At 37.4% G+C, this 11,624-nt stretch overlaps 1 protein-coding gene across 1 annotated transcript; it reads right to left on the bottom strand.

Moving 5' to 3' along the window:
• Positions 1-268: 268 nt before the first annotated feature.
• Positions 269-10,390, bottom strand: LOC125842884 (uncharacterized). The gene is made up of 8 exons (XM_049522167.1): positions 10,349-10,390; positions 7,601-7,727; positions 7,282-7,491; positions 6,520-6,575; positions 842-964; positions 687-753; positions 511-563; positions 269-289 (listed from the first exon to the last, which is right to left on the bottom strand). The coding sequence occupies exons 1-8, from the start codon at positions 10,388-10,390 to the stop codon at positions 269-271; spliced, it is 699 nt and encodes a 232-aa protein (XP_049378124.1).
• Positions 10,391-11,624: the final 1,234 nt, after the last annotated feature.

Below are 11,624 nucleotides of genomic sequence, written 5' to 3'. Positions count from 1 at the left end.
ACTTCTATCATTTCTACTTGGAACAATGCTTATGCTACTAGCATTATATCTTCCTCTTTTTCTTATTTTCACATAACTTTCATGTGAGTCGTGGAACAATGCGTCCATGAATTCTTCAACGCTTGAACACGCCTACTTTATTTCCACGTCCTGCAATTGATCTTCGCAATAAATCTGATTTCCTAATGTTAAAAAACAAAGTTTAGACTTGAAGATGGCTTTAAGATTTTTTATTTGAACATATATTTTACTTTGTAAAAAAGAAAGTTTAATTTGTGTGAGTGAACCACTGTTTCATTCAAATTATTCTTCAAACAACAACAGCAACAACAAACTCATTGTCGAGAGTATACAGACCTTACCTATATCTCATACAGATAGAGAGGTTTTTTTTTATAGACCCTTAGCTTAAGGCGAAAATTGTTATATTAAAATACTTAGTTCAACAACAACAATAACAATATACTGAATATGGATTCTCGAATAAATAGAATTAGAAGATGAGTTTACCGGGGAATCATTATCATCAATTTTGTTGAGCTCAGGCTTCAGAGATGACTCATCTGCAGCATAATTCGATTCACCAACATCAGAAGCATGATTAGGAATGCACAGAGAAGTTTTGGAGATAACAAAATTTACGAAGTGTCTGTGGATTTGAATATAATCTAAAAATCATGGTGTACCTCTCTTTGAATAAAACATTATATATGCCTCTGCTACCAAAACAATATCTTCTTGAACAAAAGCAACCTATGACAAAATCAAACAAAATATCAAGTTAGTTGTCGTAAACTCAAAATGTTTCTAACAAATTAGTAAATTCTACTATTTTCCAAACCTTCTCGTCATCAAATTTATACCATTCATTTAGAGCATAACGAATGAAGATGTAATAGTGTCCTGAAGATATTGAAGGTCCGTAATGCACTATAATTGCGTTAAGATCGTATTTCATTTCTTCCTATTCAGAAAAAGAAAATTTAGAAAGAACATCATGCAATTGCTAACAAAATATAAAATTCCAAATGAAAATGCTCACATTATTGATTTTGTTGGTATAAAGAATCATGTCCAATTCCAGCGGAAATGAAACATGCGTGTCCACCTTCTAAACAACTATTACATTTCTTTTTAATATATTCAAATGTATGGCAGCAACAAAAGGAGCATGATCAACGAGGAGCTGCTTCTCAAATTTCCCCTGTTCTTGCACCTTTCACAATAAAATTCAATCTTCTCAATTTTAGTAAAAGACTATAGTGTTGTTGGTACACTGTCAATGTCCTAAATCTCTAAAGTTATGTTGATTAAAGGCTATTGTCTGACAGAGAAATGACCACAATTGCAACAATGGAGTTGCTAATTGAGAAAAACAGACTAACAATGTAAATAAAATATTTACAATTGGGGTCTTGTAACACCTCAGATTTCGAAAAGAACTAAAGAAAGGCTCATGCAAGTCAAGCATCAGTTTTTAGTTTTGGGTCAACTTCAGTCAATCATATCTTTTAGCATATAAGGAATTAGTTTGCCCATTACCATCAAATTAAAGCTCTTTGAGTCATCTTTCCAATGTCGCCAAGTTTGCCTGATTTTGAGCTCCGAGTATAAAGTTATGGTTGTTTGAGTGAAGCTCTCTATTTAAGGCATCTCATTCATTTTAGAAGGGTATTTTGGTCTTTTCCTTTTTCTAATAGGCCTATCACGTTTTTCCTCACCCAACTTAGGGTCTAACCAAATTTAACAACTTTTTCACGTTCCTAAACTCTTAGAGATTCAGAGCGAGGTTTCAAGAGGACAAAAGGGTAGGGTTTCAAGCGTTCTTTCAAGAATTGGGGGTTTCACCAAGAACATTGTTCTTTCCATGTATGTAATGTCACGCCCTGAGACTTCACACTAAATGTGACTAGCACTTGAGAACCATTGCTGGCCCCAAGCAAACTCTTGGTCGGGTTCAACTCTCAGCGGAATACTTACTAATAAATGAACTCAAAAGTAAAGATTTAACTCAAAGTCTCAAATACTTAAATCAGAATATTTAGAAATAAACATTCAACTGGCCAAAGAGGCAACTCAAGTCTTAAACATTAACAATAGAAATGAAAAGACTCCTCAACCACTACTGTCTATGAAGCCTCTATTAATTGAGATGAACGTCAGAACAAGACCCACGACATTCTAATAAACAAAACTGAAAAGTAAACTCAATGTGAAACCCTCCAGAAAGCAAGGAGGCTCACCAACTCTAGCTGGAGCATGACTCGATCAATGAAGCGGAGATTGATCACCCTGATTCCCTATATCTGCATCATAAAAGATGCAAGCCAAATGGTGTCAGTACATGGAATGTACAAGCATGCAAGGGGAATTCTAAAACATGACATAAGCTGGAACTGGAACTGAAGAAACATACTTACCTCATCTCAACTCAACTCAACATCAACTCAATTCAATATAAAAGCAATGGTAAAGATACAATATGAAGAAAAACTTTTAAAATAGTAGATAACAACTCAATGTATTTAAGAATACAATAATAACTCAATTTATATGTAAAAATACACATAACTATATTTTGGAGATTCACTAACCAACAACCATCACTATGAGCTATGTGATGATACAACGTCTCGCCCACGCTGCCAGAACTGTCCTATACCTTACCGGAGTATAAGACATCCTCAACTAAGTGGATCCACTAAGCTATGCTTAAAAAGCAGTAAGGAATCATCTAAAGAGTATGACCCTTTCTACCCACGTTGACTATATGGTTTTTGAGGACTTTGAGTTGTATGAACTCATCCCCATGTCGGGGCTCGATACTACTCACAAAATATAACTCCACTCATATATTTAAAAACATTTCCTCATCCTCAACTTTGAGATTATTACTCAAAAAATTTCTCTTAAAAGAGATAGTACTCAAACTCCTCATAAACTCATTTGGAAATCGATGTTTCCCCTCAGTTTAAATGTAAAAACATTTAGTCTTTGGGAATACTTAGTTCCCATATATTCATTTTGAAAAATTAAACTCAACTCTACTCATCCTCATACTCAAGTACTCAAGTCTTAAAACAAATTTTAAAAAATTGTAAAAGACTTCTCAAAATGACTCGAAAGAACTCTCAAGACTTTACTCTTAACTCTACGTTGAATTTGAATTATGAATTCATGGGTTATGATTCATGTTATGAAGGATCTCTAGATGTTTAGATGTAGTTTAGAGTAGTTACAATCAGAAGGGAGTAAAGGTACACTTTAAAAGAACTTAGACAGATAAAACAACGGAAAAAAGTGGGTCAGGTGAACCTGGTGCGCTGTTGCTGCGGGGCGCCAACCCCTAAACTTCAAAAGCCTCATTCTGGCGCACTGCTGAGGCTTGCCGCCTCAGCTCCTCCCCAGGTCAATCCAACTTTTTTTTCTCATTTTCTGATCCTTATTTGCCTAGAATCGATGGATTTCCTCAAATTTTCCTTCGATTCAATTACCCAATACAAGTATATGAGAATCTACTCAAAACCAACCCTCAAACTCATAGGATTTATCTCAAGAACTCATCAAACTCATCACAAATGTTTTAAGAACGAAACATCCATAAAAATCATCAAGAACTCAAATCCTTTAACCTCAAGAAACGAAATTATGAATAAATTAACGTGATTGGCATGTGGGTGAATGTTACCAACACTATGAGAACTTATATACCTCGATTTGGTGAAACAAATCCTCGATTCGCAAGAAATCTTGATCGCTCTTCCTTTTCTCCCCCTTCTCTTTTTGAACTCTCTTCTAAAACCCTAAGAGTAATTAGGATTGTGAAAACTGACCCAAATCAGTTTAGACCCCTAAAACATTACTAAAAACATTTAAATCTAAAAGGGTAAGGAAAAGACCAAAATACCCCTCACTAATTTGGGTAAAATTCCTTAACTGGATAGGCTGACTTCAAACGGGCATATCTCCCTCATCCAAACTTGAAATTTAGCAAACTCGGTGGTTTTGGAAAGAGGATTCAAAGACCCTTCATTTGATATCATATGGGCCACCTAACTCAGCTTGTAATGAAAGTTATGGTTATTTGAAGTTGACCTAAAACTCTCAACTTCAGCATAACTTACAAAATTCCCAATTTGGCTCTTTCCATTTTAGTTCTTTCTAATTTTAGCTCTTTCTAAGGCGTGATGCTACAGTATCTCTCCCTTGGGAACATTTGTTCTCGAATGAGATTACTCTAAGTAGAAATGAGGGTGCAAACATCTACACCCAACTCAAATACCCCACAAGAAAGGAATTAAAATTTAACATTTCAACTTAAAGGGTACCAAGAAAAGAATTAGTACCTTGGTTTGACACTTCTCCGAAAGCAAAGAGATGTGGATATCTCTTCTTTATATCCTCCCAAGTATCTCCCTCAACAACTTGATTCCTCCATAAGACCTTGACTGACGCTACTTTTTTGGTCCTCAATTAATGAACCTGACGATCTAGAATCTGGACAAGTACCTCCTCATAAGATAGGTTGTCATTAATACTAATATATTCAGTAGGTATAATAAATTAAGGATCACCCATACACTTCTTCAACATTGAAAGGTGAAACAACAGATGGATTGCTTCTAACTCTGGCGGCAGCTCCAACTCATAACACCTTTCATGGTTGAAACCTTCAAATAGACCCAATCATCCATCTCAAACTCCAAGTCTCTTCTCCTAATATCAGTGTTAGGATTTCTGACGACTCTACATTATTTTGAACCTTTTTGAATGATCTTCACTTTCTCCATAACTTGATGAACCAAGTGTGGTCCTATTAACCCAGCTTTACAGACTTTAAACCATCTAATAGAAGATCTACATCTTCTCCCATACAGAGCTTCATAAGGAGTTATCTAGATGTTAGAGTGATAACGATTGTTGTAAGAAAACTCTATGAGAGGTAAGTGATCATCCCAATTACCCTTGAAATTGATTACACACACCCTTAACATATCCTCTAAAGTCTGAATCATACACTCTCCTTGACCATCAGTCTAAAGATGGAAAGCAGTACTCAAATTCACCTTCAAACCCAAACCTTTCTGGAAAGACTTCCAAAATTGTGTAGTCTTTATCGGCCAAAAGTGGGCTGATTTAGTCATTCGTATACAGTCACCCAAATAGAGTCATGCTGCCTGCGAGACCGCGAAAACCCAGTAATAAAAACCATATTGATCATCTCCCACTTCCATTCCGGAATCTCTATATTCTGATCCATACAATGGGGACTTTGGTGCTTTACCTTTACTTGTTGACAATTCATGCACTTAGCAACGAACTCTGCAACACACTTCTTCTTACTACTCCACCAATAGACTTCTCTCAAGTCACAACACATCTTTGTGGAACCAGGATGGATAGAGTATATAGAGCTATAAGCTTCTTCCATGATCCTCTCTTGGATTTCATCCACCCTTGGTACACACAATCTATCTTGATACCTCAATACACCATCTCCCCCTTGTTCAAAAGCCATCACTTTCTCCTTATGAATGTTTGCCTTCAAAACAAGTAAAGCAATGTCTTGGTCTTGTTTCTCTTTCACTTTAGACACTAATGATGATTCAGCCCCATTCATCACCATTACTACACCTTCCTTGGAACCCAACATATGGACTCCCATGCGTGCAAGTCTGTGCAGATCATTGGCTAACTCTTTTTTTCCCTCCTCAACATGGGCAGTACTACCAATAGACAACCTTCTCAAAGCATCAGCAACCACATTAACCTTTCTTGGGTGGTATAGAATACTCATGTAATAATCCTTGAGTGACTCCAACCACCTCCTCTGTCTGAGATTAAGCTCTTTCTGACTGAATACATACTGAAGACTCTTGTGATCGGTGAACACATTTTCATGAACACTATAAAGATAGTGACTCCATATCTTAGAAGCAAACACTACAAAAGCCAACTCTAGATCATAGGTTTGGTAATTCTTCTCGTGAACCTTAAGCTGCCTGGAGGCATAAGCTATAACTTTGTCATTCTGCATCAATACACAACCCAGTCCAACTCTAGACGCATCAGAATACACCACAAAGCCTTGTGTGCCCTCCGGTAAAGTCAACACTAGGACAATTATCAACCTAGTTTTCAATTCCTGAAATCTTTTCTCACAAGCTTCAGACCAGTGAAACTTTACTGTCTTTTGAGTCAACTTAGTCAACGAGGATGAAATAGATGAAAATCCCTCGACAAACCTCCTATAATAACCATCCAATCCCAAGAAACTCTTAATATTAGTCAGAGACTTGGGTTTGGGGCAGTTCTGCACTGCCTCAATCTCTTGAGTGTCAACTCGAATCCCATCACCAGAAGCAAGTGGCCTAAGGATGCCACTTACTTAAGCCAAAACTCATACTTAGAGAATTTGGCATACAACTCTCTATCCTTGAGAGTTTGGAGAACTACTCTTAGATGACTAGCATGATCTCCCTCATTCCTCGAATAAATTAGAACATCATCAATGAATACGATAACAAACATATCATGATAAGGCTTAAACACTCTGCTCATAAGGTCCATGAACGCTGCAGAAGCATTAATCAAATCAAATGGCATGACCAGAAACTCATAATGACCATAACGGGCCCTGAATGCTTTCTTAGGGATATTACTTTCTGTTGCTTTCAATTATTGATAGCCAGATCTGAGGTCTATGTTAGAAAAATAAGTGGCACCCTAAAGTTGATCAAAAATATCATCAATCCTCGGAAGGGGATACCTATTTTTTATGGTAATCAATACACATTCTAAGTGAACCATCTTTCTTCTTCACAAATAAGACAGGAGTGCCCTAAGGTGATACACTGGGTTGAATGAAACCTTTTTCAATGAGATGCTTCAACTGCTCTTTTAACCCTTTCAACTAAGCTGGATCCATTCTATATGGCGCAATAGAAATAGGTTGAGTATCAGGAAAAATATTTGTACTGAAGTCTATCTCTCTCTCAAGAGGAACTTTGGGAAGATCATCCAGAAAAACCTCTTGAAACTCACTCACAACTGGAACTGAATGAATAGGTGGTGTCTCAACACTAAATCTATTAACTCGGACTAAGTGATAGACACACCCCTTCGAAACTAACTTTCTCGCGTTAAGGTACGAAATAAAATGACCCTTCGGCAATGCTAAACTACTCCTCCACTCAATAACTGGCTCATTAGAAAAGTGGAACTTAACTACTCGAACTCTATAATCAACTAAGGCATAACAGGCATGAAGTCGGTCCATACCTAGAATAATATCAAAGTCCACCATATCTAGCTCAACCAAGTTAGACATGGTGTCCTTGTGATTGACATAAATGACACAATCACGATAAAAACTCTCAACTAGAATTGACTCGCCAACAGGTATAGAAACACTGAAGGGCCCAAGAAGTTGCTCTGGAAGAATATCACAATTCATAGCAATATATGGAGTCACAAAAGGTAGACTCTCTCCTGGATATAGCAATTCATATGCATCAAAAGTAAAGAATTTAATCATACCAGTAATGTTAAAGTGTTGATTTGTAGCAATGAAGGCAAAAGAGAAAAGTAAAGACATTACCAGGCAAAAATGAGCGGTAAAGCTGAAGAAGTTGAAGAAAATAAAAGCTTATGATCGCCAAGATCACTATCACTCGGCAAACTGCCGAGTGACTCTTCAGCTTGCCAAAAGTTCTCGAAGGCCAGCTCTGGGAAAAAGGTAACTCGGTGATGAAAAGTGAAACTCGATGAAGCACCAAATGGATCGACGATGGCAATTATGATCGCCCAAAGTTACAGTGATAAAGTGGAAGGCCAAAAAGGCAATGGTAAAGCACACTTGGCACGTCGCCAACCTGGTCGGTGACCTACGATTTACTCCACCGATCTATCCTAAAGATGAAAATATGGAAGAGTATAAATGCGATATTCAGAAGATGAAAAGGTTTTCCTCCAATTAGACACACTCTAACTCTGGGTTTTTATCAAAACATTGTTGTTGATGGATTCTGAGTTGGGTTTTGATTTTGAATTGATTCCAAGCATTTTGAAGACTTACAATTTGTTACCCAGTTGATGAAGAACATAGTTGGTAACATTTTATTACTTTTTATTATGTATGTCTAAAGCCCCATTCTTGGGGGTGTGATTATGTGTTTAAATGTCTAATTATCTTATGGGTTTAGTATTTACTGATTCCAATGTTGATTTGAAGTGGGTTTGATTGCTAGTTGTGTTTTAATTAATGAATTGTAGTTGCAAATGCAGTTCTAGTTTAGCATTCTATGCTTGCCTGAGAAAGAGGTTTTAGAATTACAACTATCAATAGATGATTGTAGTGGCTGAGTTATTGTTGGTTTAGCTTGAGAAAGTGAATTTGAATTCTATCCTACCAATCTAGCTTGAGAGAGTAGACTAATTAAGGTTTTGGGTTGTTCATAGTGTTATGCTTGTTGAGGTTCAAGAGAACTCGCTTGATTCATGGTAGTTGATTGAGAGATGGCTATTACATCTAAAGCCTAGCCTACTCACTAAGATTCAACATCCTTTAGTAGATATTAACCACCCATATAGAGAAATTAGCATTTAATTGATCACATCCCCAAGGATACCTCTCTGATTACTACCATGTTTTCGTAGTTGTTAATTGCTCAATCTAATTCCCCCATCTGACACTAGTTGTCAACCCCTGAAATTTACTTTAAATTGTTTCTCTAAAGTTTGCTTCTACAAATGACTAGAACACACCTTTTACTTCTTGATTGAATTCTCTACCGTATCACTCCTTGTGGGATCGACCCTAACTCTTCATTGAGTTTATACTAGATTGCGATAGCCTACAATTAGAATTGGATGAACTATACTTGAGCGTTATCAAAAATAGCTCCGTTGTCGAGGAGTGGTGGTTAGAATTATTTTAGTGAAGCTTAGTTGTGAACTAGTCTTGATGTAGTTGAATCAACTTACTTTTCTTTGTCATTGGCTGCTCTTGAACATGTGACGAGATGAGTGTTAACAGGAGAAATGCTTGCCAACTTAGGCACAATGATGACATCGGTAACTTGCAACATGTCAATGAAGATCTATTTGGAACGACTGGTTCTATTATATTGCCTCCGGTTGTTGTCAATACGTTGTTTAACGTGACTAGCACGATGTTGTAGCTGTTGCAAATGAAAGGTTTATTCGGAGGGCTAGCTCATGAGTATCCCCATGATCACATATGAAACTTTGTGGATGTGTGATGTCATTTTCTTTCAAGAACATCTCTCAGGAATTAGTCCGACTTCAGTTGTTCCCTTTTTCTCTGATTGGGGGGGGGGGGGGGACTAAGTGGTTAGCCAACCTACCTAGAGACTCAATCACCTCTTGGGAAGAGCTCACTGAGGTGTTCTACATAAGGTTTTTCCCTCCCTCAAGGATGATGGAATTGAGAGATAATATGTCGGGCTTTTAACGATTTCACGGTGAACCAATTCACGAGATGTGGTTACAGTTTCAAAATTTGCTACTCCAATGTCTAACTCATGGATTCCCGAACAACGTGTATTTACAGTATTTCTCCCGGAGTCTAGATTCAGTCAACAAGGGGGTGGCTGACCAGCTTGTCCAAGGAGGAATTATGCAACAACCATTTGAAATAGCATCTAATCTTCTTTATGGGATGACAAAGATAAACCGGGCTTGGTACACTAGGGATGATCAAGTGTCTCATTTGAACTTCAGGATGACTAAAGAAAAAATTGAAAAAGATCAAGAGTGGTATGAAAACATGGTCAAGATGATGACACAAATGGACTTATTGTAAAAACATGTCATGGGAAGTGGTTCTAAAGCTGTGAATGCGGTTGGAGTTAGTGGAGTGAACCCCGATGTGCACACTTTGAGGCCTTGTACAATGAGTAAATCCATTTCCTGGTAAATCAATGAGAGGTTTGCCGTTCGAACTATCCAAGGTCGTGTAGGAACCAAAGTTGGAATAGAGAGCATGATGAAGGTTAGAGAGACCGTGATAGGGAATGGCATGATCATGGGATTAACTGGAAGGAGCAGGATGGTGACAAGGATCATTATGTACCCCTGCCTGAGCATCAAAAGCCAAAAAAGCAAAGGGCAGATCCTAAAAAACTTCCACACAAAGGATATGCTTGCACATATTCTCAACAAAGTGGAAGGGTTAGACAAAGTGCTAAAAGAAATGAAAGATGATGTCTCATCTCTGCACCAGATGGTTACATCGCACTCGGTGTCCATTAAGTAGCTGGAAACGCAGATGGAAAAATCTCATCCCATTTAAACCGAGGCAAAAAGGAGGTCTACCAAGTCATACCTTGGTCAACCCAAAGAATGATTCTTGAATGAGTATCGTCATCGTTCCACGACATTAAATAAGGCGCATCTTGGGAGGCAACCCAAGTTTTTATGTTTTTAATATTGTTGTTTGAATAACGGGTGTAAAATGTGCAGGTTTAAAATTTGAAAATTTTGGAAAAATGAGCAATTAGGCAAGCCCAAGCACCACTTAGCGACTCACCGAATAGGTCTGCATTCCTAATCTGGATTGCCTTTCGCACCAACTAAATTGTTGGAGGTTCTGTAAACTTCAGCGGACAAAAATGCCATTGGCACATCACCAAATAGTCGACGAACTAAGTGAGCGTCACCGAATGGCGCGTGAACTGAAGGTTCATAAATGGATGAACCATTTTGAAATTCAAAAACCTCCATCATTTCATATTTTCCGACCTTTGCAATTTCACAACTACATTTTAGATCTTTGTTCTTGATAGTTTGTGTGGAGATCAATTGCTCGGGGTGGATTTCATACATTGTTTCTTCAATTTGCTAGCCTAGCAATCATTTGTCTACTCTTGAGGTTAGTTATCCCAACCCCGTCTTTAAATTTTTGCAATTTCAAATGCATGATTGTTTCCATGTTGATTTATTTGCGTAGTGCTGGTTGTTTGAATGATTATTGTTTGTGTGTGCCTTTGTTATCTCGTGTTTATGCTTATATTGGCCTATATTTGTGAAATAATGTGTGTGAATGTTAAAATGGTAGGTTCTGTTGTTAATTTGTTGGGTCTAGTATGGGTGAAGTCTGAGTAAACCAATTTCACCGATCAATGGATTTTACCCAATGATAGAGGGAGTGACGTCATTCTTAATGGCAAAAGACGTTGATGGGTCAATTTGGACAAATTGGGGGAAATTTGAGTACCCCAAAGTCATTAATGTTATGGGCATGAGCTTAATTGCGTAGAATAAGTGATTAATTTTGTTCTCGTGGGTTGTAGGTTAGAAATTGAAGGTCGGTATCATGACCCAAGGGTACCCCCTAGATGTGAAACGGCGTACTTGACCCCGAAGGGGTCTCATACGAGCCCTTAGCATAATTATAAACATAGGTAATAGAAATAATGCGGAATTTAAAACTTTTACAATCGAAGTCCTTTCTTTAATATCCCAAAAATAAGAGTCTAGCATTATCTCAACGAACCACCTACTACAATAGAATCTCAAATAAGGTCATAGCCTTTTTCAATAAAGTTTCTAAGTAGAACTTAAGAAAGGAAACTAGAAAAAAATGTATCTTATCCTCAAAC

The sequence above is a fragment of the Solanum stenotomum genome, chromosome 10 (assembly GCF_019186545.1).
Source record: "Solanum stenotomum isolate F172 chromosome 10, ASM1918654v1, whole genome shotgun sequence".
Taxonomy (NCBI): Eukaryota; Viridiplantae; Streptophyta; class Magnoliopsida; order Solanales; family Solanaceae; genus Solanum; species Solanum stenotomum.
The sequence above is the reverse complement of the archived record's forward strand: the minus strand, read 5'-3'. Positions and strand labels throughout refer to the sequence as shown.

What these genes read in the sequence shown, in the direction of transcription:
- LOC125842884 (XM_049522167.1), bottom strand. Translation starts at nt 10,390, where the DNA reads ATGACGATACTCATTCAAGAATCATTCTTTGGGTTGACCAAG. An exon ending in CATTCTTTGGGTTGACCAAG is followed by an intron (nt 7,728 to 10,348) that starts GTATGACTTGGT and finishes CCTTTTTCCCAG; the next exon opens with AGCTGGCCTTCGAGAACTTT. An exon ending in TTACCGCTCATTTTTGCCTG is followed by an intron (nt 7,492 to 7,600) that starts GTAATGTCTTTA and finishes TGCTATATCCAG; the next exon opens with GAGAGAGTCTACCTTTTGTG.